This window comes from Malaya genurostris, chromosome 2 (genome assembly GCF_030247185.1).
Source record: "Malaya genurostris strain Urasoe2022 chromosome 2, Malgen_1.1, whole genome shotgun sequence".
In the NCBI taxonomy this organism is placed as follows: Eukaryota; Metazoa; Arthropoda; class Insecta; order Diptera; family Culicidae; genus Malaya; species Malaya genurostris.
Window position 1 is genome coordinate 335240944 of NC_080571.1, and position 27653 is coordinate 335268596.

Consider the following 27653-nt stretch of genomic DNA (forward strand, 5'->3'; position numbering starts at 1 on the left):
CCACCTAGTGGTGTAATGATGCCTTTCTCATATCAATGATACTGTCATATATAATAGTGTGATATTCTTCAAAATTATTTTTCTTCGATTCTTAAAAGAATAACCGAAATAGATTTGTTTGACCGTCTACTGATAAAAACTATCAATTGGAAAAGATTAGAGGTCGATTTAGAAAACTTTTTAAGGTTTTTCGCTCTTTTCAGTGATGGTATAAAATTTTTAACACACTTTACCCTATATTTCCGGATCCGGAAGTCGGATCCTGATGAAATTCAGGAATTACGTATGGGACCACAGGACCTTTCATTTGTGAGGAAGGACCTAAGTTTGTGAAAATCGGTTCAGCCATCTCCGAGAAAAGTTAGTGCAAAAAAAAACGTAACATACACACATACTCACACATACACACACACATTTTGCGTACTCGACGAACTGAGTCGAATGGTATATGACACTCGGCTCTCCGGGCCTCGGTTCAAAAGTCGGTTTTCACAGTGATTGCATAACCTTTCTATATGAGAAAGGCAGAAACAAGAAAAACTGAGATTATAAACAATTTCTTCTAAGAAGTGCAACTAACTAATTACCTGGTGTGGAATCCCAGTGGAAGTAAATTTCCTTTTAGGGAGTTTTTCATTGCGTATTGTTATGTTTTTTTTTTCTTGTTTCGATTATAGAGGTTTGAACCTTAAGGACCAGAAAAACTCTCTGACCCTGCGTGGTTGGGAATCGAACCCAGATGGGCTGCATGAAAAGCATCGACTATCCCATCACGCTGCACCCATCCCCCTTACTATGGCTTTTTGAGAGCTGTATAAAACACATATTCCCATTACAGGAAAACCTTCATTCTAATAACATTTGACAGTGAAAACTGAATGTTTAACTTTCACTGCTATCCAGTCTAGTAAAGATAATTGCTTGCTATGAATTATTGGGTTAGACATTCTATCTTACCGAGAGAAGCCGAAACAGTGGTATGGAAGAATATTTTTCGCTCTCCTCTATTCTCAGCCATTACAATGAAATAACAAGGCTCACGCTTTCTCAAAAGCGACATAGTTCATAAAGCAGATATATTCATAAATATCACACGCCGAGAAGCATGTATGTACTCATCTCCGCTGCATCGTTCATCCAAACCATGCTGACAGAAGACACTTTATAAGATATTCTTCCGTGAATATATAGCACCGGTGATTGTTCTGGAAGTGATGAATTATTTCACCACAGTCGCAAATCGCCTGCCAGATCGGAAACATTTTTGTAAATTTTGGAAATTTTTTTTAACATTCTTTGCCACAGTCTAGCTTAGGCTTAGTAACGAAATATACTTGTCCAAGAAGTTGACAGAAGCCGGTCTTGACGTAAGTTTCAGCATCTATCATAATCAAACACCGTTTGAGATGAGCAGCTTCGTGTAAAATTTTCGGACGCGGGTTCCGTACCTTACCGCACTCTGCATGGTTTTACGGCACAAACCCAACTGGCACCATGGAATTTCATCTTCGGCTCATCAGTTTAGACGTTTTATGAACCACTTTTTTGTCGTTTTACTGTACATTGGACCATATTTACAACCGCTCCCTTCCCTTTGTCGGACACTCAGACATATTTTAATAGTTTTTATCAAGGCACATTTGAATTTCCAAATCACAAAATTTTCGTACGGAAAATTGCTAGTCTCGACAACATGACTGATCTACTATATAGCTTGACAGATGTAAATGATACATTAAGAGTTAGATGACCTGAAATTTACGGGTTTTTCACTGACACGGCTCATAAGTTACTTCTGTACGGTAAACCACTGATTTTTTCGATTCGACTCGAGACTAATTTTGTCGTGAATACGACGTACTTTAATATGGGGCCCCTTAATTCTAAATTTACCCTGAACAAGAATGGGTAGAGTCTGATCGCGAATATCTCTTCTTGTAGCAACAAAATTTTTCCTACATACCATCGGAAACATGATCAGCAATTTATGATAAAATTTTCAGTAGTATGAGACGACCACAACGAACTCAAAATTGAAGTTTTCTAAAATGTTTGGTATGAACGAGCATTAAGGTGAAATTCAGTGCCAAAATAAGGCGCGCAAAGTTCCAACCACAAGAATTGAACGAATCACCGCACAAAACGCATCGCGCAAAACCGCCACAATGAAATACGGAGTTTTTTTTGCAGTGGTTAAGGGCAATGAGTTTACGACATGTTTTGTTCGCTAATGCTTATAAACCATGGGTATTTTCATTTGACTGATATGGGGGAGACTCATTTGTGCATGTTGTTCAAGACGGTCAATTTAGTCATTCAATCATTTTAATCAAAATGCTCTCATAATAGATTTTCTCGTCTGTTGCGAAATTGTTCATTCTTTGTTATAGATAAAAACCTTTGGGATAATGACAGTACTGGTCCTAGCTGATTCCAACTATCCTATATTCCAACAATATCTTTTTCATATGGAATTACAACTGGCTCGTTAGATGTTCACTAGAAATATCTAGTTCGTAAAGTGAATACCATATCAATATAAAAGTGAATGACAATTTACCATTTCTCATGAATTTTTAAAGGAATTATAAATTCTTTTTGTCCACACTTGGCGAGTCTTTAGGTCCTCAATAACTCGTATTTTAAAATTCTCAAATTCGATTTGTGGAAAGAATATTCGCTATACAATTTGTATTTTCGAGACGGGTTTGACACATTGAAAGTTCACACAATCAACCAACTAATATGTCACCTTTTTTCTAGGGGGAGAGGAGCTTCCATTTCCCTCCTGCGAGGATTGAGGGGCACTTCGTTCGTGGTTCGTCTCGTCATCCATTGCCACATCGATGGTATTGTTATTGGTTTCATTGCTAGTTGCTGTAGATGCACCTTGTTGTACATTGAATGCAGTTGCTGGTTGGTTGGAGGGTAAGTTGTTAAATGTAGCTGGTGTACTTTGTTCTATAGGGCATGATGATGGATTCGTTGAAGGGTTGGTGGCTTTATTGTTGTTGGTGGCTGTCACAGGTGTAATGGGGTTGCTTGAGGTTGGTGTGAAGGAAGCACCGTTGTCCTTTGGTGTAGTTGTCTCCTTGTCCAGTTTATCACATGGCTTACCGTAGTGAACAGCTTTTCGGCAATATTGACATGTGGCCATCTGATTGTCATAGGTAACAAGTGATTTGCACGGAATTCTTGTATCTTGACCGAAAATCACATAAGAAGGTATAGGCTGCGTAATAAACGTACACCATTTAGAATACCGGGGAAAAAATTCTTCCACTTTTCTTTTTCGATAGAGAGAATCTCTCCGTATTGGGACATAGTTTTGCGAATGTAAGAATCAGTGACGCTTGAGTGAAGATCATGCACACGCACTTCTATAGTACTATCATCCATATATACTGGAATGTTGTACTTAATGTTCTCGTGCTCCACATAGTGCACATTGTTATTGTCTATTGCGAATTGAATTGCATCCAACTTTTTATAAAACTGGATGTAAACAACATTATTCATCTTATTGCATTGAAGTAAATCCACACGTTTAATGTCAAGATGCATTTGCTTCTTAAGCAAACCTTCAAGTTCTCGTATCGAAGGTCGAATTTTGCACTGTCTGAGGTCAACAATAATTGTATTCTTTCGTACCGGCGGTAGCTTTTGTTCGTTTGGTTCACTCATTTCGAGATCGTTCTATTGTTCACTACACAATACTGTACTTGATTTCTTCTGTCCCCAACGTAAGCGGTTTTGTTTTATCGACTGACTTGGATGAGATGTAAAACCGAACTGATGATTATCGATATTTGTATGCATGGAATAATCATATAAGTTTTATTCATATTCACGTCGTACAGTTATGTCTCTGACATTAACTTCCCGCCTGGTTTTTTTAAAGGCGAATGCATTGTTTGCATTCACTTTCTTAAGATCTTTGCAGCTAGAAGAAATTGCAGGAAATCAAAAAGATTATACACTTAAAAAAATGTTGAACGCGTTTTTTTTTTTTCAAAAATTTGAAAATAATCGAAAATACTTTTTTTCAATTGCATCTTATAATTTGTTAAAACTTTTTCTATTTACATTTGTTATAAAAACTAGCTATGAAGCTAGTATGAAGTTAACGCAGCACCCCTCCTGAATAAGCTTTAAAACAAATCGGAACCTAGTGGAAAATTTGTTGCTCACTAGTTGCTAATTAATAATGGTAGTTTTTTTTTATTGCTTCAGGTACTGCACTTAGTTCATATAAAATAACGAAGCACCACTCCCAAATAAGCTGGAAAGCAAAACTAACGAAGCATTCGTCCCCAATAATCTTGAAAACTAATTGAAACCCAGTGGATGATGTGTTGCTTATTGGATGCAAATTAGTTACGGTAATTTTGAATTTGCTGCTCAATTTTTAAAAATTTTCTTGAGTACTTCGCTCATGAACTTATATGAAATTAACGAAGTACTCGCAAGAACAATTGAGCAACAAATTCTAAACCACCGTAACTAATAGGCAACAAATAAGCAACAAATCATCCACTGGGTTTCAATTAGTTTCAAGCCTATTGGGAACGAATGCTTCGCTAGTTTCACATAAACTTAGCGAAATATTTTAAAAATATTGATCTACAAATTCCAAACCACCGTAATTAATTAGCAACTAATTAGCAACCAATTATCCACTGAGTTCCGATATGCTTTCAAGCTTATGAGGAGTGTATCGAAAAGTAGTTAGCAACATTGATTTTTGAACAAAAAAGCGAAAAAAACCTACTTTGACATCAGTTTTCGATATTTTGTAGAAAAAATACATTTTTATGCATTTTACTGATTATATTGAAGAAAATCCTAGTTTCTGTGAAACGCTCGCACTTTGGACTTGACATTCTTCATTAAATTCTGCAAAGTTATTTTTGTGACTTTCCTGGTGGCAGCTGTCCAGTTTTTTAGAACTCCTTCATGTTTTGGAACACTGTACCTTCCTTCCGAAAGTGCCGCTTGACAATTGCTTAATACCTTTCAATTGGCCGAAGATCCGGGCAGTTCGGTGGGTTGATGTCCTTTTCCACGAATTGTACATTATTTTATGACAACCACTGTAGAACGGAGTTGGCGTAGTGGGCTGAAGCCAAATCCGGCCAGAAGAGAGGAGGAGCCTTATGATTTCTGTACAGCGGCAGCATTCTCTTCTTCAAACATTCTTCCTCGTACACCTTGGCATTACTTGTGCCCTTCGTGAAGAAAATCGACGACTGCAAAACAACGGGTACAAATTGCTTGCCAGATCAACACCTTCTGCCCAAACTTTTCCATCGCCACAGTGGTGTCAGCGTCGTCCAGGTCCTGGTACACCGATTTCGTATAATATTGCGGTCTGGGCAGCGCTCGAGAGTCTTCCTTGGCGTAGGTTTCGTCGTCGATCAGGATGCATCCTTCTTTATTCTGTAGAATACGGTTATACAGTTTTCGCGCTCTTGTTTTGGACTGAACTTTCTGTACCAGGGACTTTTTCGGCACCTTCTGTTTCTTGTACGTTTTCAGGGAGTTCCGAACTTTGATCCTTTGAATCATCCCGATGCTGGTGTTGATCTGCTTGGCCAAATCCCGCGTCGAAGCCGATGGGTTTTTCCTGATGTACTCAACCACCTTTAAGTCCCGGTCGGGCTGGCTGGGACTCGTTTTCCTACCGGATCGGGGCAAATCCTTAATAGAAAGGGTCTTACCGAACTTCTTGATAATATTTTTGACACTGTTGTGGTGCACTTTCACCCGTTTTGCAATTTCGTTGTACGTGACACCACTTTCTGAGAACCAAGTGCGCAGAATTTTCTTTCGCGTTTCCGGATCAATTCGACTCATCATTGAAACGATAAACCGTACCGAAACCAATCGATTGCGCAGCTGTTATTGACATGTAAACAAACATGTCACCGCAAAACACGCTGTAAAAAATTAAGCCATTTCAGAGTAATAACTGTTTGAATGTTGCTAACTACTTATCGATACACTTCTTATAAAAGAGTACTCGAAAAATTTGAAAATATAGAAACAAATACAAAATTTCCATAACTAATTAGCAACAATTCATAGACTGGGTTTCGATTTGTTTTCGAGCTTATTTGGGAAATGTACTTCATATGAACTTAGCGAAGTAGTCAAAAAATAAAAAATAAATTTAGCAAAAAATTCAAAATTACCGTAATTAATTAGCAACTAATTAGCAACAAAATATTCACCTATTTGCGCTATCATCGGCGAGAGGTGCCCAATCCAGCTTTTCACGATAGTTTTCCTCCAAAGATTTTTTAAATTTCTACTGTTGCTCTTAGAGTATAGAAAATCCTTTGCAGATTGCAATTGCAACGAAGGAACGAAGAAGTGTGTCTCGTTGTAGCCTTTACGAACGCATCAAAATTAAAACAGTCATTGTTCTGCACCTAACGATTCGATTAAGATAAAACTGAGCTCCAATAAGTACCGAAAAAAAACGGTAAATACTTGATATCATCACCCCTGGCCGGTGCTTTCTTTCCGATTTCAAAAACACACCCACGATCTTGTTGTCACACGTCAGCAATTATTATCGGCAATCGATTGCATCACCCTCTCCATCTGATGACTTATAATCGTCCTTACCAATGTCATCCTGGGACATCCTCATTTTCTTTACGCATTCACTCCACACACACCGCACCGCATCCTATCAGCCTATTCGCCCATGCGACAAACCGGAACCCGGAGTGTCAAGAGGGCATAAATTAAAGATCTCCGTAGAAAAATCGCTCGAGCGGAGCAAGGATGCATCTCGTTTCGCAGAAGCCCATTCAATTTCAATTTTGCACCAGAGATAAAAGTTTCATTACCATTACCTACTCATAATAAATAGCAAAAGCCGGGTCGGGTTTTTCCAGTTGGACTCGATATACACAACTGTGGAGGGGGAAAAACATGACTCTCCCCTAACAACCGTACGATTGCTGCCGGGACCGTACACAGGAGGCAGACGCACACACTGCAGAGGTCGTAAATTGAAAAGGAAATCAGTGTCTGGCTTTTCCTGCAATTGGCCCTCTCCGAAGTCAAAGTTTGCGAATTTGAAACCCCCGGCCGACTCCCGGCAGTTTCCCGCAGACTGGCCGGACTGTTGTAATGAACGAGTCGGAGGCAGTAAACTTAACTGGATGTCTTTCGTTTCGTGTACTGACTTCGCTTGCCCTATCGGGGGATGAACATTCCACCGAACAATCGGATTTACTGCTACGGAGACGAACGGTTGCACTAAATGTGTGTTTAGAGTGGACTTACGATTTAGACGATTTTCCCCTTGAAAGTATGGACTTCAAATATTCAATCGTCGAATTCCGTCCGAGTAAATCTTTACTTGAAGTCTCATGCTAGGAAAATTGAGGGTAAATGTTCGGTCGATCCACCCAACTACGGATTTGTAGGTTAAATGATTGCCATGAATTTGATTACTTCGAAACGCTAAGCTACGCTGGAGGTTTGGAGAGTATGCCGACTGGTTCCATTGGTTTCGGGTTCGATTCATACTCTTTTGCTTTATTGAAAATTCACTTGACCGCTATCCAAAAGTCGAAGCTCAATTTTCCGGAATGTGTAACACCCTGACTGATTGCTAAAATACTTCTACGGGGATAGAAGAATACAGAACAGATTTGGTTAGATGCTATCAGATGGAAGGAAATTGAAATGCCGTAATCTCCTTTTAGCTCTCATCTTAAAATGTTCCCCTGGAAAATAACTTTTGACAACTGGCCTCTAGCCTAGGGATACGGAAATTAAGTGTGGATGTGATGTGGTGTTTGAAGATAGACGAAATTATTTGATGCAAAATTTGGGTTGAACTCACTATCATTTGGATAGCATAAAATCAGACTTCACATACTCTGATCGACTTGGCACACGTCTTCATCACAGCAAATCGTCCATACACTTTATTCCAATCTATGCAGCTCAAAACCAGTTGCTTTATTGGAAGTATAGATTATTTCGGGCCATTTGCAAAAAATGGCTCTGGCTGTTATGAACACTAAACCGAAACAGCTGATGTCGATAATTTCAAGAGATTAGATATCTGTCATCAATGTTCAGTTCATATTGTTTCATCCCTTGTTTTCCACTCTTTTAATTATAAAGACTGTCCCAGAAAGTATGGACGCAAACAAAAGCCGCTGCCATTTCGCAATGCTTCAGAATCTGTCAATTTTTATGGCTGCCTCCTGTTGTTTACACTCTTATTCTAACCACTTTGTTTCGGAATGCGTGGACTTTCAGCAGAAAAACGTCGAAAAATTGTGTACAAATGGTGCACAGAACGCGGACTGTCACTGAGAAAGATAACAAAAATGGAAGGAGTAAGTGAAAAAGCCGTGCGAAATGCAATCAGAAAGTTCGGTGAGGATAACACCTTTAACGATAAACCGAAAACGGGTCGAAAAAAAGGTCCTGCTAACCCTCAGTTGGATAAACGTATACTGAAGGCGTTCGAGCAAAAGAAGGAGGTTTCAGTTCGGGATGTGGCAAAAAATGTGGGCACTTCGAAGTCAAATATTCTTCGAGCTAAAGAACGTTTGAATTTTCGAACCTATAAGAAGCAGAAACAACCAAAACGTAGTCCGAAAAAAGAAGTATCGATCAGGCCGAGGGTTCGAAAGCTGTACAATGCGATTCTTGCTGGAAATTTGAACTGTATAATCATGGACGACGAAACCTACGTGAAACTCGATTACAAATCCTTGCCGGGACCACAATATTATACGGTGCGAGAAGGGCAAGTGTTAAACCAGTCCGAGACATCGATTGAAGTCGAAAAAATTGGTAAGAAAGCTTTGGTTTCGCAAGCAATTTGTAGCTGCGGTAAGATTTCGAAACCCTTCATCACCACTGCTTCAATGAACAGCGAATACTACTCGAAATCAACGGTAGAATGGTACACTACCAAAAATGTCACTTTCGTTCCAAAAAACATAAATCCACCAAATTGTCCACCAATTGAGGAATTTTGGGCATTAACGAAGGCACATCTTAGGAAACATGTCTCGGCAGCCGAAACCATTCAACAGTTCGAAAAAGATTGGAAAATGTGTCAAAACTTGTCGCCAAGAAGTCTGTACGGAATTTAATGAGGAACGTTCGCAAGAAGGTGTGCCAGCTAGTCTACAATAGATAAGTAGCAAATGTTGAGAATAATATTCTGTTGTTGTAGTCTAATATTATCAGTATATCGAATAAAATTTGAATATCTAACACTTGTGAATTATTTACAGCGAAATCAAAGTGCGTCCATGCTTTCTGGGACAGTCTTTATTCTTCTAAACATTCTTTTAATGTATTGTAAAATTCCACTCATTTTGTCAATCACAAAGTGTAATTACGGGTGGTCTACGTACAATTAAATACGTCGCATTGCAAATGCATTCATTAAACCCATACAGCGCTGTAAGCGTATTGGAAGCGAATGATATTATCACACTGAAAGGCTGCTTACAACGAAGCTAATGCAAAGACCTGTACCTGATCGGACGATTAAATCGCTTTCAAACCACGCTAAGCAATTAACCCGATTCGATAGAATAGAACCTTCCACTGCAAAGCGCTGCTGCTGGCCGTTGGAAAGCCATTTTGTTTGGAATAAAAATGGACCCTGTTATCAGCGGAAAATGCACTCTTCCTGAAGCTAGTTCCTGTGTTTTTTCCATCTCCGGAAGTCGCCCCACCCGCCCGGCGATTGGCCACTCTCTACCCGGTCAAATGCAATTAAATTTTATACACCCACCGCATATCCTTGTTGGCCAGGATTCCCGCTAATGACGACGAGCGCGTAGCTGAAATGCATGCTTCGCAACCCCGTTGGTTGTGAAATGTCAGCAAATATGGTCACTAATATAAATATTTAGTCATTGGCGGTGGAATGCAAAATGATGCTTTTCACAGCCATGCCGGTTGCGACTGCCTGCTTGCCCTGAGTTGACGTTGACTCACCGCAGCAACGCGGTAATTGCTTTGCGTGCACTTCTAGCTTCTGGTTGGTAAACAGTGAGTAATGTAGGAGACAGTTTAGGACGAAATCGCCGTTTGTGACATGTAATCTAAAGAGTGCGAAGCTGTTGTAGTTGTGTTGATTAAGTTCATTAGCAAATTAGAAAAAAATCTCGTTTTCAAGTATCGCACCTCTACCAGTAGTCTAGTGCAGTGGTCATACCTATATTTAGATCTCACTTTGCTCTCATAGCCAACCAATTGCACTGATGGACTTGTACGTGTAAAATAAAGAAATCAATTAACACGATTGCCACACATTGGCCGTGACCTGATCTGAGGTTGACTGGGTGGTGCTTTTATACACTGATCATCACTTCAGAGTTATTCATGTTGGCAGTTTTGGATGACCAATTTTCCATCTACAACACCTCTAGGATTCATCATCATCATTATCATCGTCGTCATCATTAAATTAAACGTCAATGTCAACGTCATCATCATTATTATTATTATTATTGTTATGATAAACATACACCTTCGGGTGTTTCTGGGAACCAGGTCGATGTTGCCAAGTGGAGTGAAATCTGCATACTCATCAGCCAACCGTACGTCGCGAGGGTCAGATCGCTTGCGGGTCGCAGTCACTGGCTGGTAGTGTGTATCTCATTATGGCCTGTATGTCGCTATGTTACGTACCATCATCGTCGCCGTTGAGTCGGTTCCATTTTTGCATAAGTTCCATCTGCAAGTGCCAAAGGATCACTTTTGCTAATTACAATTTACTATGCACGTGAAATTGCATCGTGATTTCTCTTTTTTTTTTGCTGCTTCTCTGCTAGAGCCGGGGACATTGCTGCGTTAATTGGGAACTAGCTTCCATGCGTTTCTTCAGAATTTGACATCAAATTAAATTTTATGGTAGACAAACTTACTGCCGTCAGCTAGGAATGTTTATTGAGGGAACTTGACAGAGACAGGAAACAGACAAATGCTGCTGCTGGTGAAGTTGCTGGCGATCCAGGACAACATGAATGCCAGTTTACCTATGCTCATCTCATTAGTCGAGGTGCTTCGGTGTTTTATTGATCGTTTGGTCTCAATTATTGGGATCAGTATTGATATCTTTGTTGCTGTCATAAGTTTCACGGCGATTTCGAAGCTTCGAATTACTGTCCTCTTGGAGGACCTTGGAGGACCGTCTCAACCGTCTTTATGAGGCTTCGTTTGTAAATTTAGATGCCTTCAAATTTTGCGTGAAATGATTCGAGCCATCACATCTTCGCTCACTTTTACCGACAGATAAAAGTTATAACAGTACTTTGAATGAAATCGGCACTGTTTCCTAAATAGGCACGTTTCACTCGAACCCACACTTAAAAAGTTTTTTCGTCCGAACAAATCGCTTGCATTTAATAGCTGAACAATTTCAGGAATGAGTAGACGAAAAAGTGACAAAAATCAGAATCGACCTTCTCCGATTTGGATGAAACTTTGCACATGGCTTCAGTATGGCAAACCATAATTTTGGAACCGATGGAGAGGTCAATCCGACTCACGACTGATTTTTAAAAAGGGTGTATGTATTTTTGCATTTCATAAAAATTGCCTTTTTGAAATCGTTGTAACTAGGAAACCGTTAATTATTTTTGATTTTTTTTTCTCAATAATTACAAAATAATCCGAAAAAGTTGAATAAAAAAGCATGGTTTCAATTTTATTTTGATAATTTTTATTTTAAAGCTGTTGTTAAGATTGATGGCTATCCCATCCGTGCCTTTTTTAAAAATGAAGAAGTTACAGCTAAATCAGTTTACGGGTCTCTTATGAGTTCTGGCGTTTTTCTACATGGATTGCGTTAAACAGAGATATTTAATTTGAAGAAAAGAATTTCAGCTTGTGTTTTTACCTTTTTTTATAAATATAAAAAATAGGTATAGAATTCGCTCAAACTTTAGAAAAATTTCCGTGGCCCGGAGGGCCGAATGTCATACACCAATCGATTCAGCTCGACGAAATGAGCAAATGTCCGTGTGTGTGTGTATGTGTGTGTGTCTGTATGTGTGTTGTCAACAAAGAGGTCGAGATCTCGGAGATGGCTGAACCGATTTTGATCAAACTAGTCGCAAATGAAAAGTCTCCCCGTCACCCAGAACGCTATTGAATGGTTTTGAGATCAGATGTTTACTTTTTGAGTTATACGAAGTTTTATGTCAAAATTTTCAGTTTTTTGACAGTATCTGTCACAATTGACCTTTAAAACAAAATATATTTTCAGACTTAGATTCCGCACGGTAATACCTATCCAACAAGCTATTGATTGTTAAAATCCGTCCATTGTTAACGGAGATATCGATATTTTTGTGTAAGCGTCTTTTTCCCCTATTCCAGCAGTAGAAGTTTTGAGCGCTGTCTGGCAAAGAAATGCTTGGGAGCAATATAAAACATAATTTTTTATACTGTCACATACATTTGTTTCTATGTACCCAAAAGACTGTGTACAGCATGATATTTTGCTTCGGACCAATTTTAGCAAGATTCGTTTTTGGCAACATAATCATTCGAATATGCTATATGTAAACCAGATGATGGGAGAATTTTCGAGTTGAAAGCAATTCCATAGTTATATTGATTTAAACTACTTACAGCAATAAATGCTGGAAGAACATAACAGCCATATACCATTCGAATCAGTTCGTCGAGATCAGCTAATGCGAGTGTGACATATAATTTCACTCAATTTTGACTCAACCGTTTTCTACAAACTCAGATTCATATGAAAAGTCGTATACTCCCAAACAAGGTTCCTGAATTATGTTTGTTTCCGACCTCTTGTTCCGGAACTACAGAATGATATGTGAAACGAAATTAAAACTGAGTGACTCATTTTTCTCGTAGATGGCTGAACCGATCTAAGATTCAAATGTAATCTAAGAATCATCTAAGATTCAAATGAAAAGTTTTAAGATTCTATAAAACATCTTGTTTGTCAGTCAGATCCAACTTCCGGTTTCGGAGATACAGGGTGATTAGTATAAAAATGTATATTTCACATAAATTAATCAGGTTTATCGGGTTATCAGATTTAAATAGTCGATAACCAAATAAACTTATTTCATTTTTGGTTGTATTAAATTTTCGTTTCGGAAGGCACCCAAAAATTTAATTCGCACTACGATTCCTCAAAGATGTCTGCATTGATTTTTAAACATTTTGAAACAAATGTAAACTATACAGCTACTCAGGTGAATTTGTCTGACTTCGGCTACACCGAATTTCGAATTCCGGTTCCAGTGTCGAATCGTTTCTCAAAGTTGAATCGTTTTCTCAAAAAAATCCAAATCGAATTTTAGAAACAAAAGTTCAAATTAAAATAAATTCAATTTTATCCAATTCTTACTTCCGATTCTGGAATTGTAGGATGGTGAATTTTTAAAATTCAAAGCGATATAGAAGATGACAATCCCGAAAAGCTTTTAAGTTGGACTAAAAAATATTGCAATTTATTCGTCATATGGCCATACGAATCGGTTTGGGTTATGTTGGTTCCTGAATACCGGCTCTGGGAGTACCTCAAATTACCCTAAACTCTAAAATGGAAATTACTTCGACATATCATGGAATGTTTAACCGATTGTTACACTTTTAGATTCAAATTCGATCTGATTTGCAGTTTCGACATTACAGAGTAAATTTGATTAAAATCTCAAATTGCCACTTAAAACGACGGACATTAGAATAATGTCATGAAAACTGAAACACCGAAGAATATTCATGCAAAAAACACATGCGGATTGAATAAAAGGTATCATCTCACTGCTAGGTGGATTAAGCACGTTTTTTTGTAAAAATCTATTAACCGTTTTGAAGCTTTCTGATTAGATTAAACTTGGTTTCACACTGGCTCCGATTAATACTATTTCTTAACATCTACTTTATCTTTTCGTAGTATTTTCTGGAAGTAGCCCAGGAAAATTATCAACAGATTTTATTCATATTAGACGTAGTGGGCTACATTGCCCACTTGAATACTGGATCCCCGGTCATCAGCAGTTTTATTTTGAAAGAAGTCTTATCCGGGATTTTTCGTTCCTTAATTTTGAGCGTTGAGTAGGAAAAAATACTCTGCGTTGTCTTAACCGTATATTTTTGAGTTATGGTTACTCAAACTGGAACATGCTTTTCAAACTGTTGTGCATGATAACTAAAGAACAGATTGACCGGTTAAAAAAATTCAAATCGGATTAAAGCGTATTAAATTTTTGATGGTTGAGAAATTTATAAAAAATGTAAAAACGAAAACCTGATGAATGGAAACAAGGATGTTTGTTCGGGCGTTAATTAGTACAGCCTAAAAATCGGAATAATTTCGAGCTAAAATTAGATTTTTCCAGTGTTTTGCAGCCTCGGTCTGAATGACGGTTTGAGTTTTAACACACTTCCCCCTGTAGATCAGGAATTTTGGGTGACGGGTATAGCGTGATGTGTATGCCTATGCCTTTCACACATCCCACCTAGGTTCGATTTCCAATCCTGCACATAAGGTCAAATTTGTGGTTTTGTGGCCCAAAGAGGTGAATGACCTTGGCTTTTGGTCACAATTTCCAGGGGCCAGGGACCGGTATATGCGAATTCGATTCGTATGGTCTGCTATTATCTAATATAACCTACAAGTTGGAAGTTTTGGGCCCAAGTTAGGATAATGTTTCTTGATTTTTCATCGGCGCAACCTATGATGGCTTGAAATTTCAAACACTCACCACCCTGTAATTCCGGAACCGAAAGCCAGATCCGGATCCAATTCAGGAATTCTGTAAAAGACCGTAAGCCCTTTCATCTGATTAAAAGTTTCAGAAAATCTGTTGACTCGATGCGAAGCAAAGTGATTTAGTTCCATTTTGGTGTTTTCAACCACTATTTCCCGTACTTCCGGCACCGGATCCCGGAAACCGGTATATCCGATGTGAGTATGTGTGATCTGCTGCTAGAGGAAATTATTTACTATTTTTAAAATATTATATCATCTTTATAACTTCTTTAATGGAGGTAAACTTTTGAATTTACATTTGCACCGGGAGTCAGATCCATATGATATTAAAAAAAATCTATGAAGGCAGTAGTGCCTTTCATTTGAGTCTAAGTTTGCGAAAATCGGTGCAGCCTTTCTACTACTATTAGATAATGTGATCTACTTATTACTTATTGTATTATCATGAGTTTATTGCTCTGGGTAGCCGGCTACCGAAAATACTTCGTAATTTTATCGCGTTTTGTATTAATATGTGCTCCTACAAAAATACAAAATTTCTTCCGAAACTCGTAGAACTCCGGACAGCCAGCTGTCGAAAGGTACGCTATCAATTCATACATTTAATTCATTGTGTGTTTTTTTTTTCAATAGACAGCCGTAATACTGGCTAGATATAGCTAGATCATCATCAATCGAAAAACAACGCTTTACGCGATACGAAGTAATGGGGAAATCTACCAAAATAAAAAAAAAACCAAATGGGTCCTTCTCGCAGTCTAAACTATATTTACATACGTCCTTGTTAAGAACGGTCGCAAAAAATATCACGCACGCGTCTTAAACTTAGCTTTTTACCCGAAGAAAAATAGATCAAACGTTCCTCGAATAATCGACGGAGTTACTCTAGCCCGATTTTTAGTAAGGAGAAATATAACAAGATTTTAAATAAAAAAAATATCTCTAACGAACGATTTCACCAGTTGCCTGCTTCTCCTATTCGCATTGCTATAAACAACGCAAGATGATCGTAGTACCATAACCTGCTGTTGAATTTCATCTTGAACCTAGATCCATTCTAGGATGGAAGCAAGTATTTAAGCTGTTCACCTGCTTTCGTTTGGCCACACTAAAACGCAATGTATAATAAATACTGAAACGCATTCGAAAAATACTATGTAGCTTGAGCGTAACAATCACTTCTGTGAAGGTCTATTCGTTTGATTCGATTAACTTCAAAAAAATGGTTTACCTGAAAACAATTTTTTTTTCTTATTTTCTCTCTGGCTACTCCGGTCGGAGGTGAGCTTACCTGTGGAAAATATTCTCAAATTTCAAGTGTTTAATCTAGTTGAGTCCGTTTTTGGTAATTGGTGTTTTCTAAAGTTCACTATTTCAGTTCCTCTTTGTATCGCTACTTGATCAATATTTCTTACCATATTATTTCATTTTGACCTTGCTAAACATTTAAATAACTTGCAAATAGATCAAGTTTGTTTGAAAAACGATCTCGATTTCTACAAAAAAGAACACCTTTTTTAATCCACCTAGTTGTGTAATGATGCCTTTCTCATATTACTTATATTTTCAAAAACATCACTAGAAGATCTGGCAAACTTGAATAAAATCAAAAACTTTCTTTGGGTATAAACGACTATAACCTTTTCTATTTGTAAACAGTTATGTCAAGTTAATATAAATTTAAATTTGGCAACCCTGCCCGCTATACAAAATTGTACAAAGCACGCTGTGTGCTAGGCGATGGTGTTTTCTTCTTGCGTACCAGCACGTACCGATGCGTACCAGTTTTGCATCATTGTATGACAGTTTGAGAGTTTTGATACTCGTCGCCCTATAATTTCGGATGAAATTGCACAGTATCTTTTAAGACACTAAGAGCTTTGTGATGTGATGATTTGTGAAAATCGGTTTAACCGTTCCTGAAAAATCGAAGTGAGTTCAGTTTTTGGAGCTTTTCTACACTACTATCGGTACGTTCGGAAGCGGAAACCGGGGACTAACAGTCCCAAAGTATATTTATATATCCACTAACTAACAAGGCCTGCCAACTAGATGAATTTATGAAAATGTTCACCTCGTTTCGCCAATACTTTAGAAAAATTGCTCATGAAATTGAAAACTTTTCACTTATCGTGCTGCAATACCGGAACCAAAAGTCGGATCTGGATTAACTTTTCGAAGACTTTTCAAAGACATTCAAGAGCTTTTATTTGCATCTTAGTTTGCGAAAATCGGGTTTGCATAAATTTGTAAATATTCCATACCTTGTAATTCCGGAGCCGGAAGTTGGATAGTGTTACACAAATACCATAGTTACAAATCTATGAAAATATGAAATCTTCTCCATGAGAAGAACCAATCTACTTTATTTTTTAATTTCAAATTTCAATTAAAAAATGACAATTCCTACACAAAAAGGTGTTGCATGGGCGACTTTCGCAGAAAGGGTCAAATATTTAGATGAAAATATAGAACAAAATCCAAATCGAGTTCTAAACTGAAAAAATCGGTTATAAAAATTTACATTTATAAAATAATCGCCGAATGTTTTTATTTGAATTAACCTTTGTCTCTAGATTGTTATTTGAGCTTTTAATCTTTGTTAAGACGTAGAGCCGTCTTAAGCTAGTTTTAAATATAATCAGTATCTAAAGGGGAAAGCAGATTGGGAAATTGACATGCGCATGCAATTATGTAATGAAAATCGCGAAAATGTTACCGCAAAGACGGGACTCGAACCCGTACCTTTGTAACTCCTAACCGGGGAAATTGTTTTACCAATTTAGCTACCATACGTCTCCCCATTTTTTATGAAAAAAAGCTGGAAATACTAATCATATTTAAAACTAGCTCAAAGGCGGCTTTACGCTTTAACAAAGACTACAAACACAAATCGTTGAAAGTCAATCGAAGGTTTGATCATCTTCAATATATTGTGTTCGAGATCACAATCATCACTACTACTGCTACCACACATCAACTGAGATCATTATGTAGATGTATGAAGCTGTGGGGTACACGACGTAGATAGCAAAAATAGACAAAAACAAAACCTCGAATCAGTGTCGGCGGCAAAGTAGAAGGTAAAAACGTGTTTAATCCACCTAGCAGTGAGATGATACCTATTTTTATCAATCCGCATGTGTTTTTTGCATGAATATTCTTCGGTGTTTATGTTTTCATGACATTATTTTAATGACCCTCGTTTTAAGCGACAATTTGAGATTTTAATCACTCATTACTCTGTAATGTCGAAACTGCAAATCGGATCGAATTTGAATCTAGAAGTGTGATAATCCATTAAACATGCCATGATATGTAAGTTCCACTCTAGAGTTTACGGTAATTTAAGGTACTTCCAGAGCCGGAATTCAGGAACCAGCATAACCCAAACCGATTCGTATGGCCATATGACGAATAAATTACAACAGTTTTGAGTTCAACTTTGAAGCTTTTCGGGATTGTCATCTTCTATATCGGTTTGAATTTTAAAAATTCATCATCATGTAATTCGAGAATCGGAAGTCATAATTGGATAAAATAATTAATTTTTGTATATAAGTTTGTTTTAATTAAAATTTTTGTTTCTGAAATTTGATTAGGCTTTTTTTGAGAAAACGATTGAGCTTTGAGAAACGATTTTATACTGGAACCGGAATTCTAAAAGCGGTATGGCCGAAGTCAGATAAATTCACCTGAGTAGCTGTACACTTTACATTTGTTTCAAAACATTTGAAAATCAGTTAAGACATCTTTGAGAGATCATAGCACGAATTAAATTTTTAGGTGCCTTCTGATCGACAACTGAATACCACTAAAACTGAAAAAAGTTAATTTTTTTATCGACTATCCAAATCTGCTAACCCGATAAACCTGATTAAATTATGTGGAATAGACATTTTTATACAATCCCCGAAACCGGAAATTGGATCTGACTGAAAAGCAAGATGTTTTATAGAACTTTGAAACTTTTCATTTGAATCTTAGATGATTCTTAGATTTCATTTGCATCTTAGATCGGTTCAGCCATCTTCAAGAAAAATGAGTTACACAATTTTGATTTCGTTTCACATATCATCCTGTAGTTCCGAAACCAGAGGTCGGAACCAAACATAATGCAGGAACTTTGTTTGGGAGCATACGACTTTTCGTATGAATCTGAATTTGTAGAAAAGAAATTAATTGAAGTTATTTGTCACACACGCATTTACTGATCTCGACGAACTGATTCGAATGGTATATGGATGTTATGTTGTTCCAGCATTTATTGCTGTAAGTAGTTTAAAACAAAATAATTAAAAAAAATTCTGCCATCATCTGGTTTATATATGTCATATTCGAACGATTATGTTGCCAAAAACGAGCCGTGCCAAAATCGGTCCGAGGCTAAATGTCATGAAAAAGAATGCTGTACACAATCCTTTTGGTTCTTAGAAACAATTGTATGTAACAGTATAAAAAATCGTGTTTTCCGTTGCTCCCAAGCATTTCTTTGTCATACAGCGCTCAAAACTCCTACTGCTGGAATAGGGGGAAAAGTCGCTTACAGAAAAATTTCGATATCTCCGTTAAAAATGGACGGATTTTAACAATCTATGGCTTGTTGGATAGGTATTACCGTGCGGAATCTAAGTCTGAAAACATATTCTGTTTTCAAGGTCAATTGTGACAGATACTGTCAAAAAACTGAAAATTTTGACATAAAACTTTGTATAACTCAAAAAGTAAACATCCGATCTCAAAACCATTCAATAGCGTTTTGGGTGACGGGGAGACCTTTCATTTGCGACTAGTTTGATGAAAATCGGTCCAGCCATCTCTGAGATCTCGACCTCTTAGTTGACAACACACATACGGACACACACACATACACACACACACACACACACACACACAGACATTTGCTCAGTTCGTCGAGCTGAATCGATTGGTATATGTCATTCGGCCCTCCGGGCCTCGGAAAATTTTTCGAAAGTTTGAGCGAATTCTATACCTATTTTTTATATATATAAAAATAGGTAAAAAAAGACTCGTGATCGATGTAAGTGTTTCTGTTTAATTTGTTTACGTAGATATAGGGGCTGTATGGGAGTGTATGCCGTGGTGAGCAAGTACAGTGAAGCATGTTTGGTTTCGTCCAGTCAATTGGACTTTCTCTTCATGTGTTTTCATATGCAAGCTAGCTTAATTGGTAAAACAATTTTCCCGCGGTGACATTTTCGCAGATTTCATTACATAATTGCATTCACATGTCAATTTTTCAGCTGTTTTCCCGTTAGATACTGATCATATTTGGATTATTATGTAAAATGTAGGCAAAAGTTAGGAATCACTTTTTTCCTTTCATTTATTTAAATCAAATATATCACAATATGATCTTACTAAAATAATGGCTGTCGTTGATATACCGAATTAAAATTTTTGAAATCGAAATTTTAAAATTTCCATTGTTAACTCTGCACTTTTTGTAGAATTTATCTTTTTTTTAATATATCAATTTAAACCAGTAATTATGTTTGTTTATTTTTTTCACAAGATCACCCATCACAGATCACATTTGGAAAAACAAAGTAGGCAAAGTGGCTTGTTAAGACAATTGCTTGAAATCTGAGACTGTGCAGCCGTCTCAGAAAACGATTTGACGTGAACGAAATTGAAGAAAATCCTAATCGATTTTTTAAGCAAGTACAAATTATTAGGTTCTTAAAAGAATCTGACTCACCAAATTTTTTTACGATACTGACAATGCTGATTTTTTTTTCGAATGCGTACAATTAGAAGAACTTTGATGAGAAATATTGCGTCTCGTGCAAGGCGAACGGCGCACAACATTAGCAAAAAAGTTCACTTGATAGTGTACACACTTGTTCATCGATCTTGTTTTTAAAGAAAATCTTCTCCTCGTCATTTGCAAACCAAACGTTTTACAAATCACTTTAATACAAATACTGGTTGCATTCCGCACACACGCACTGAGGCAGAGCTAATTAAAGTCATTTTCATTTACTCAAAATATACAAAAATGACGAAAAATTAATATCACTCTCAGCACTGCTTGCAAATTTTAAGGACGAGATCCATACCCGGTCAACGACAAAAGCAATATTATTTAATTAGATGCACATAATGAAGCGTCGCAGTTAATATTGTGTCTAAAATAACATGAAATTTATTGAAATAAAAAAAAGAATACTGATGGTCGCTATCAGTATTCTGTTTTTTTATTTCAATAAATTTCGCGACTTGATCCGAGAATCGTTGGATCACAGAGTACGTCCGTTAATGGACTGAGCCACAGAAGCGCACATCTGCTTGATCGATAAAAGGTGCATTTAAATTCATTCAGTTGCACCTGCTAATCGAATGCAAGTTACAGTCGAAACCAGTAAAATTCATACTAATCTAACATTATGTCATTACAAATGAAATTTTCCGTCAGTTGACAAATTAGGCCTTCATAAGTTACATCATATGAGGGATTAAATTACCTAAACAATTCAATTTTTTTGTCGTGAATACGACTTACTTTACTATGGGGTGCCTTTTCAAAATTTACCCACTGAGAGAGTTATAAGTTTTTGATCGTGAATATCTCATGTTGTGTCTAACGTATCAACAACATTTTTGCTACATGCCATCTGAAATATGATCATCAATTTATGATAACATTTTCAGTTGTATTACATAATCACAAACTATTAAAACTTAAATTTTCTGAAATGTTTGGTATCAACGAGTATCAAAGAAGAAAAACTTAACGCGTGTCTGCCTTTCTCGTACCCGAGCCGACGGATTCGATGTAGTAAGCAACATTTCATTTCTACGTTACCTACTGAAGAGGTATAGAAGGTTAACAATTGATATAATTCGTTCATTCTTGTCTGTGCAGTTGACTGAACAGAAAGTGAAGCAAGTGTACCATTTCGGTTGGTTGAGGTCCACAGCTCAGTTTCAGTTCCAGTATCGAGAATTCAGTTTCTGAATAGAATTTCAGCATTTAGTTTCAGATACAGAATCATCAAGCATTCAGTTCTGCTACCTGACTGCTTTTTGTGTGCATCGTTCGCTGTGTGAGTTTCACTTCAAACAAGAGCAATTGCGTCATCCAGCTGCTGGTCGTTTGCATTTGAGCAAAATACAACAAAAAGTGAACAAAGATGGGGAACATTCTTCAAACTAAGCCCTTCAAAGGGCTCTAAATGTTATTTAAAGAACTTTTAGAATTACTTATCTATTGAAATATGCAAATTGGAAGTGAAAATAACTAGTTTAGTGAATGTTTACAGTCTGATAGATTCGAATTGGAAAAATTGCGCATACTTTTTTCGGCTTTTTTGACGTGAATACGTCTCCCTTCACTATGGAGCGGTTTTTAAGAGCTTATCATATGGGTGAGTGGTGAGTTTTTGATCGTGAATATCTTTTGTTCCATTTAACATAATTTTCTCTCCAAGTCATTGGAGATATGATCAGCAATGTGTGGTAGAATTTTCAATAGCATGAGGTAACTACAAATAATTCTAATTCGAATTGCATTTTTCCTAAATATTTCGTAAGTAAATAAGCTAACAAATTGATACTTCATTCATTCTAGCCTGCGTAGTTGACAGTTCTGGATTTCAGATTAAGAATCCAAAACCAGATTTTCTTTTTTATTTTCACAATCCAGATCTTAACTTCAGTTCCTCGTCGAGAACCCAAGGCCAGAATCGAGTTCCAGAATTCTGAAACTGTAGCTGAAACCGAATTTTAGAACTTGATTCTGTGCCTGTATTCGCGAACGGAGATCACAGTCTCGATTCTAGACCTGGGCTCTCGATTTTGAAACTGGCTTCTGGAACTAAAGATGCGTATCAGACCAGAATTCAGTTTCCAAATTGCTGTCCTTAGTTCAGAATTCAGTATCGGTAGTTTCAGAATCCTGAAAATGAGTTCTGAACCGGAATCTAGGATTATAATTGAGATTCAAACTTCAATTGTATTTTCAGAATTTAGTTAAAAAAATACACTGCAGAATCCATGTTCAGAATTCAGTGCAGTGCAGTATTTGAATTTTGTTCAAGAATTCAGTTCTACAATCCAGAAGAATAAATGAAATCAGGAAATAGAATCTGCAGATTTTTGAAGCTAGGGATCCGAATTTTAAAACTGAATCCTTAACCGGAATTCTGTAGCTAACACTCAGCTGTATGATCTAGGTCCAGAGTACATTACTAGGATTCATGTTACGAATTCAGTGCCGAGCAAGAATCCTGGTCTCGAATTTAGTTCCACAACACAACACAGATTCAGTAATCGGTTCAGCAATTCAGAATTAAATTCTAGAACACAGCTTTAGAATTCAGTTCTAGAATCGAGCATCAAAATTGAGAATTCAGATTCAAAATTCAGTTCTAGCAGTCGATTTCAAAATTTAGTTCCAGAAATCCAGATCCAAAATTCAGATTCTTCAATATCGAATAAACTAAACCATTCATTTTATTCGTATTCGAGTCATCCGGTTATGTCTCTGACATTACCCACTCGTGTTTTTTGGAGTGTGGTTTCAAAATTTGTGTTCTTTCATTCGTTTAACCTTCCAGTCACTTTCGATTGTCAATGAAAATCGTATACTGTGCAGTATCGATATTCAACCGAAACTTCGAAGATCGATGAAACTATATACAAGGCTTACTACTTGTTGGTGCTTGTTTCTATAGTAATGTTGGTTACCTAAAAGGTTCTAGAGTGCGATAATTTTAATTTATCATTTTAAAGACTCTATTTATAGCAAAACTTCACAGATTTTCAATATATTGAAGAAACAATGAGAATAGAAATTCGACTAAATTTCCATGCAAGAGATATTTTGGTTCCGTCTTGTCATAGTGAAACGAGAGACGTCGGCAGCGATACTCTCCTTTGTAGAAGTTAGAGACGAAAATGTTTCCTCTCTCGCTCTTCGTCTGTTTCGAATGCGATTATTTACGAATGAAACAGTAAAAAAACGAAGACGAGACTGTTGGATTGTATTCTTTCATCCATCGAAAATACGTGACAATTTCAAGATTTTCTATGAAGACATTGTGATAATTTGATTTGCTTCATCAAACCCGCTAACGAACGATCTCACATATGAATTTGGGCCATAAAAATTTCGTATGTTCGTATGTAAAAACCTAAAACCTTCCGAAGATAATGACAATCAGTGGTTTTACAACAACTCGAACACCAAATTCACAAACTCTGTACATCATAGTCCGTAGGTCTAGGATATTTTCCTTTAGTTGTTTTTTATCTCCAACATAAATATATTTTATCTGTAATGACAGGAACACGAACGTTACGCAGTACACACCCGTCTACGGGTAAAGACAATTGTCTTACACCAGCAGCAACCCACTGCCATTGCCTAAACGATGCACACAACCCAAAAAGCCACAGTCTGATGTACACCAAGTTGGAAAAGCCTATTATTACCATCCAACCGGTAGTTAGAGCTAGGTTAGTCGAGCCTTTTCCTGTTACCCCTTCCAGTCAGAGATTTTTGGTTTCGCGTTGTAAGGCGCATGCTGCCGGCCATACTCTATTTTTCCTTTCCTTCTCTCAGTTTGGCCTTTCAAGCCATAAATTAGACGAACTGGTTCCCCGACGAAAGACAGTGAATTGTTTCCCCGAGACTCGGCTTTAGTGACCGCACCAAGGCATTCCAGCTATGCGAAATGTTTCATAATAAGATCTTAATTATAGATAATTGCCTTTCCGAGAGTTGCACCCGGCTTGGTTGGCCTCGTTCGGAGTTGACTCAAGCGAAAAGACTGGAAAATAGTATGAAGATAAGAACAACGACTTACCTATCATTGTGCAGGCCGGACCGGTGATCGAATTCCCGGACAGCTGAACGATTGCCAGGAACAGATCGCCGATGAGGAGACACGCAACGTAGTGTGTCTGACAGCGCCAGTGCAGAACGTGATGCTGCGAAGTCACCAAGTAACCGGTCGCCAAAGTGGCCGCCAGGAAGATAACCGAAATCAGCAGACCCGCCGAATAGAGGGCAAACCGGACATCCTGAAATTGAAAGAGAGAGAGAGAAAAAAAAATCGAAATGATTACTAAAAACTAATTGCCAAAATTTAACTCTTCTCACCCACACCGGCGCACTGTAGCAGGCCTATTTGCGCCAAATTAAAAACATTTACATCGGATCGAATCAAGGTTAAAATCCGCCACTTGACAGAAGTGCTGAAAATTAATTCAATTTTCCCTCCCATCTCTCGTCGGCAGCTTTAGCCCCTGCGTGTACGGCGTTCTCGTAGTTGGCAGCATTACAACCAACTATACGGTGAGTATCCCTTGAGGGTTTTCTCGAACCCCTGAAACCAAACCGTTTCCATCATCAGACATCACGATTCACAACAAAACCCGGTAAAAGAGGAGATAACATCATGTCGGAAAGTGTTGACTTCCAAAATGCCAATTCGGCTGCTGGTGTTATGGATCATGATGATGATGATGACGGTGAGGATGATGATGATGATGATGTTGATGGTTATCGGAGATGAGTTAAGTTGAGTTGAGGATGCTCAACTTCAACGGGGCCGAGTGTGTTTTTCCGTCCGGTCGCTGTTGGCAGTCCACACTCGGCAGTCAACAAAGGGTGCCATAATTGAAATTGATTTCTGTGAAATATGTAAAAGGTTCAATTTAGCGGAAACAAGAACACGGCTTTGTACCCGCTGCTGTACGTCACGACTCGTTCCGCCGGCGTGGGAGCTAATTGGGAAGTGAGAAAATAGGCAACCGACAGCGAGAGCAGAAAATCTGGTAATTTGATTCCGATTATGTCAATAATCGACTTCGAGGGGATTTCACGATTGGATGCTTTTATTCCTTTCTTCGTGTCGTGGAAGTAGAAGTGAAAGTGAGCATCAAACCTTCTCTTAATGAACGAAATTTTCGGCGTCGCAGGTACATTTCTATGATCTGAAACCGATCGTCTATAGGCCATAAATATGGTCTTTATGACTATCCAACTAATGGATCTACACACATCTACAATTAATTTTGTTTTTATTTAACAATATAAGTTCAATGCGGTTCAAAGCATTAGGTACTGGTCTTAAAAGCCAGTTGTCATATGTTCGTGTCCCGACGTGGAAGGATTTTTATTATCAGTAGGATCGTAACATCAGCCATGAATCGGCTGCGAAGTCTGTTGAAAAAGAAGGTCATTCCACATTTCCACAAAAGAAATATAATACCAAGGCTTTTGGGAAACCAGTTTGTGCGAAGTGCACATGACTAATTCCATATTATTACGTTTCGTCTTCGACTCGAGGTAACATTAGCGGTTCAACGTAAGCTGCTATTGTACTGCTGAGTCGAAAACTAAATGTAAAAATATAAATCGGAATAAGTTTCTCAAACAGTTGACTTCATACAACTTTATGATGAAGCTGATGTAGGCCAAACAAAGCGATTTCGATTATTCTTTCAGAAATTTATTTTGAAGAATAATGATATGAGAAAGGCATCATTACACCACTAGGGATTGAAAACAGGTTTTTGTTTGGCTCTTTCATACTAACAGCAAAGAAAAACAAACAGAACTGACTAATGAAACAACAGAAATTTGTGAAAAAAAACTACAAGGATCAGTCCCCGAGGTTGTTCGAGCCGTTGATGTGGAACAAGGCAACAAAAATGATCGATATTTTCAATTAATCGTCACACATTTGAATCCGCCAATGCACGATTGATCTTTTTTAGGAACCAACACCGAACACGCGCACCCTGAATATAGACTCTAATAGTCGTGATTTGTATTTGTTTTGTAGCCGACGAAATTACATCAATAGCCCAAATGTATGCAATTATATGTTTGTACATGCTTGCGATACGGATATCGATATTTAAGCTTCTCTTCGCCAAGCTTGTGTTCAAGATTTGTATGCAAGCAGTTATTTTTATAGCGTTTCTCAGCCATTACTATCCTTCTGCGATTTTGGTTGAAGCGATAAACTTTATCTCATGGAACATGGAATTTCATCCGATCTTGCATGACACAAGATCAAAGCATTCCAGTTAAAGCTTCAAATCGTTTTATGGAACTTTTTGTCTTGTTGTCTAGCAACAACCTACCTCTAGCATGCTACGCGTAGGACTGAAACGTTAGCTATAACTTTGCTTCTATTTATAGATTCGCGTGCTTCCAACAGCTTCGCTTTTAAATCGATTGACCAACCAGAGCGATGCTTTTCAATTGATATATCGCTTACTCCTTCAAAACCGTCGACTATGGCAGGGAAATCCGGTATGCCGGAGATTTTTTGCAGCCAAAATAGGACACTGCTAGCTATTAATCAACATTTCAATGATATAAAATTAAAAATACATGGCTATGAACATTCAAATCGATACGTAGAAATATTGCCAATCAAATGGTGACATAATATTAATAATTGATACAAAATTGACTGAGCTGTAATTGTTCAAAACCTGACCACATTTCTACGTGTATTTTTCTTGAGTTTCTAGTTTGCACCTCTATATAGAAAACAAAAATGTGTTCCACATTAAAACTTCAACACGTGATTCGAAACCGCAACTTACTTCTATCTGGTGAAATTGTTTTGCCAAACAAACTATTCCGGATGTGATAATACGCAGCTCATATAGCAACAAAACTGTGAAAGGTTCAATTTTCGCTACTGCATTCTCAAACGACAAACGAAACATGGGTCCGTGTTGGAGAAGACTTACAGAAGGTTAAGAGCTCAGTATTATGAACGATTTTTATGAGCGTCATCCTAGAACCAAACTAACATATACCAATTCAAGGTGTTTGTATTAGTTTAGGTTACATTCCAAGCATTTCGAGTCATTTTGAATAGAGTGAAAAAATGGT

General features: G+C 37.6%; 1 protein-coding gene across 7 annotated transcripts in view; it reads right to left on the reverse strand.

The window, feature by feature from the left end:
* The window catches only part of LOC131431671 (probable G-protein coupled receptor Mth-like 1), a 312811-nt gene that overhangs the window by 255304 nt on the left and 29854 nt on the right, over positions 1-27653 (reverse strand). For all 7 annotated transcript variants that reach the window (XM_058597523.1, XM_058597521.1, XM_058597522.1 and 4 more), the window contains exon 3: positions 24598-24814. In XM_058597523.1, the coding sequence (XP_058453506.1) occupies positions 24598-24814 (217 nt within the window). The remainder of the gene's footprint in view (positions 1-24597; positions 24815-27653) is intronic.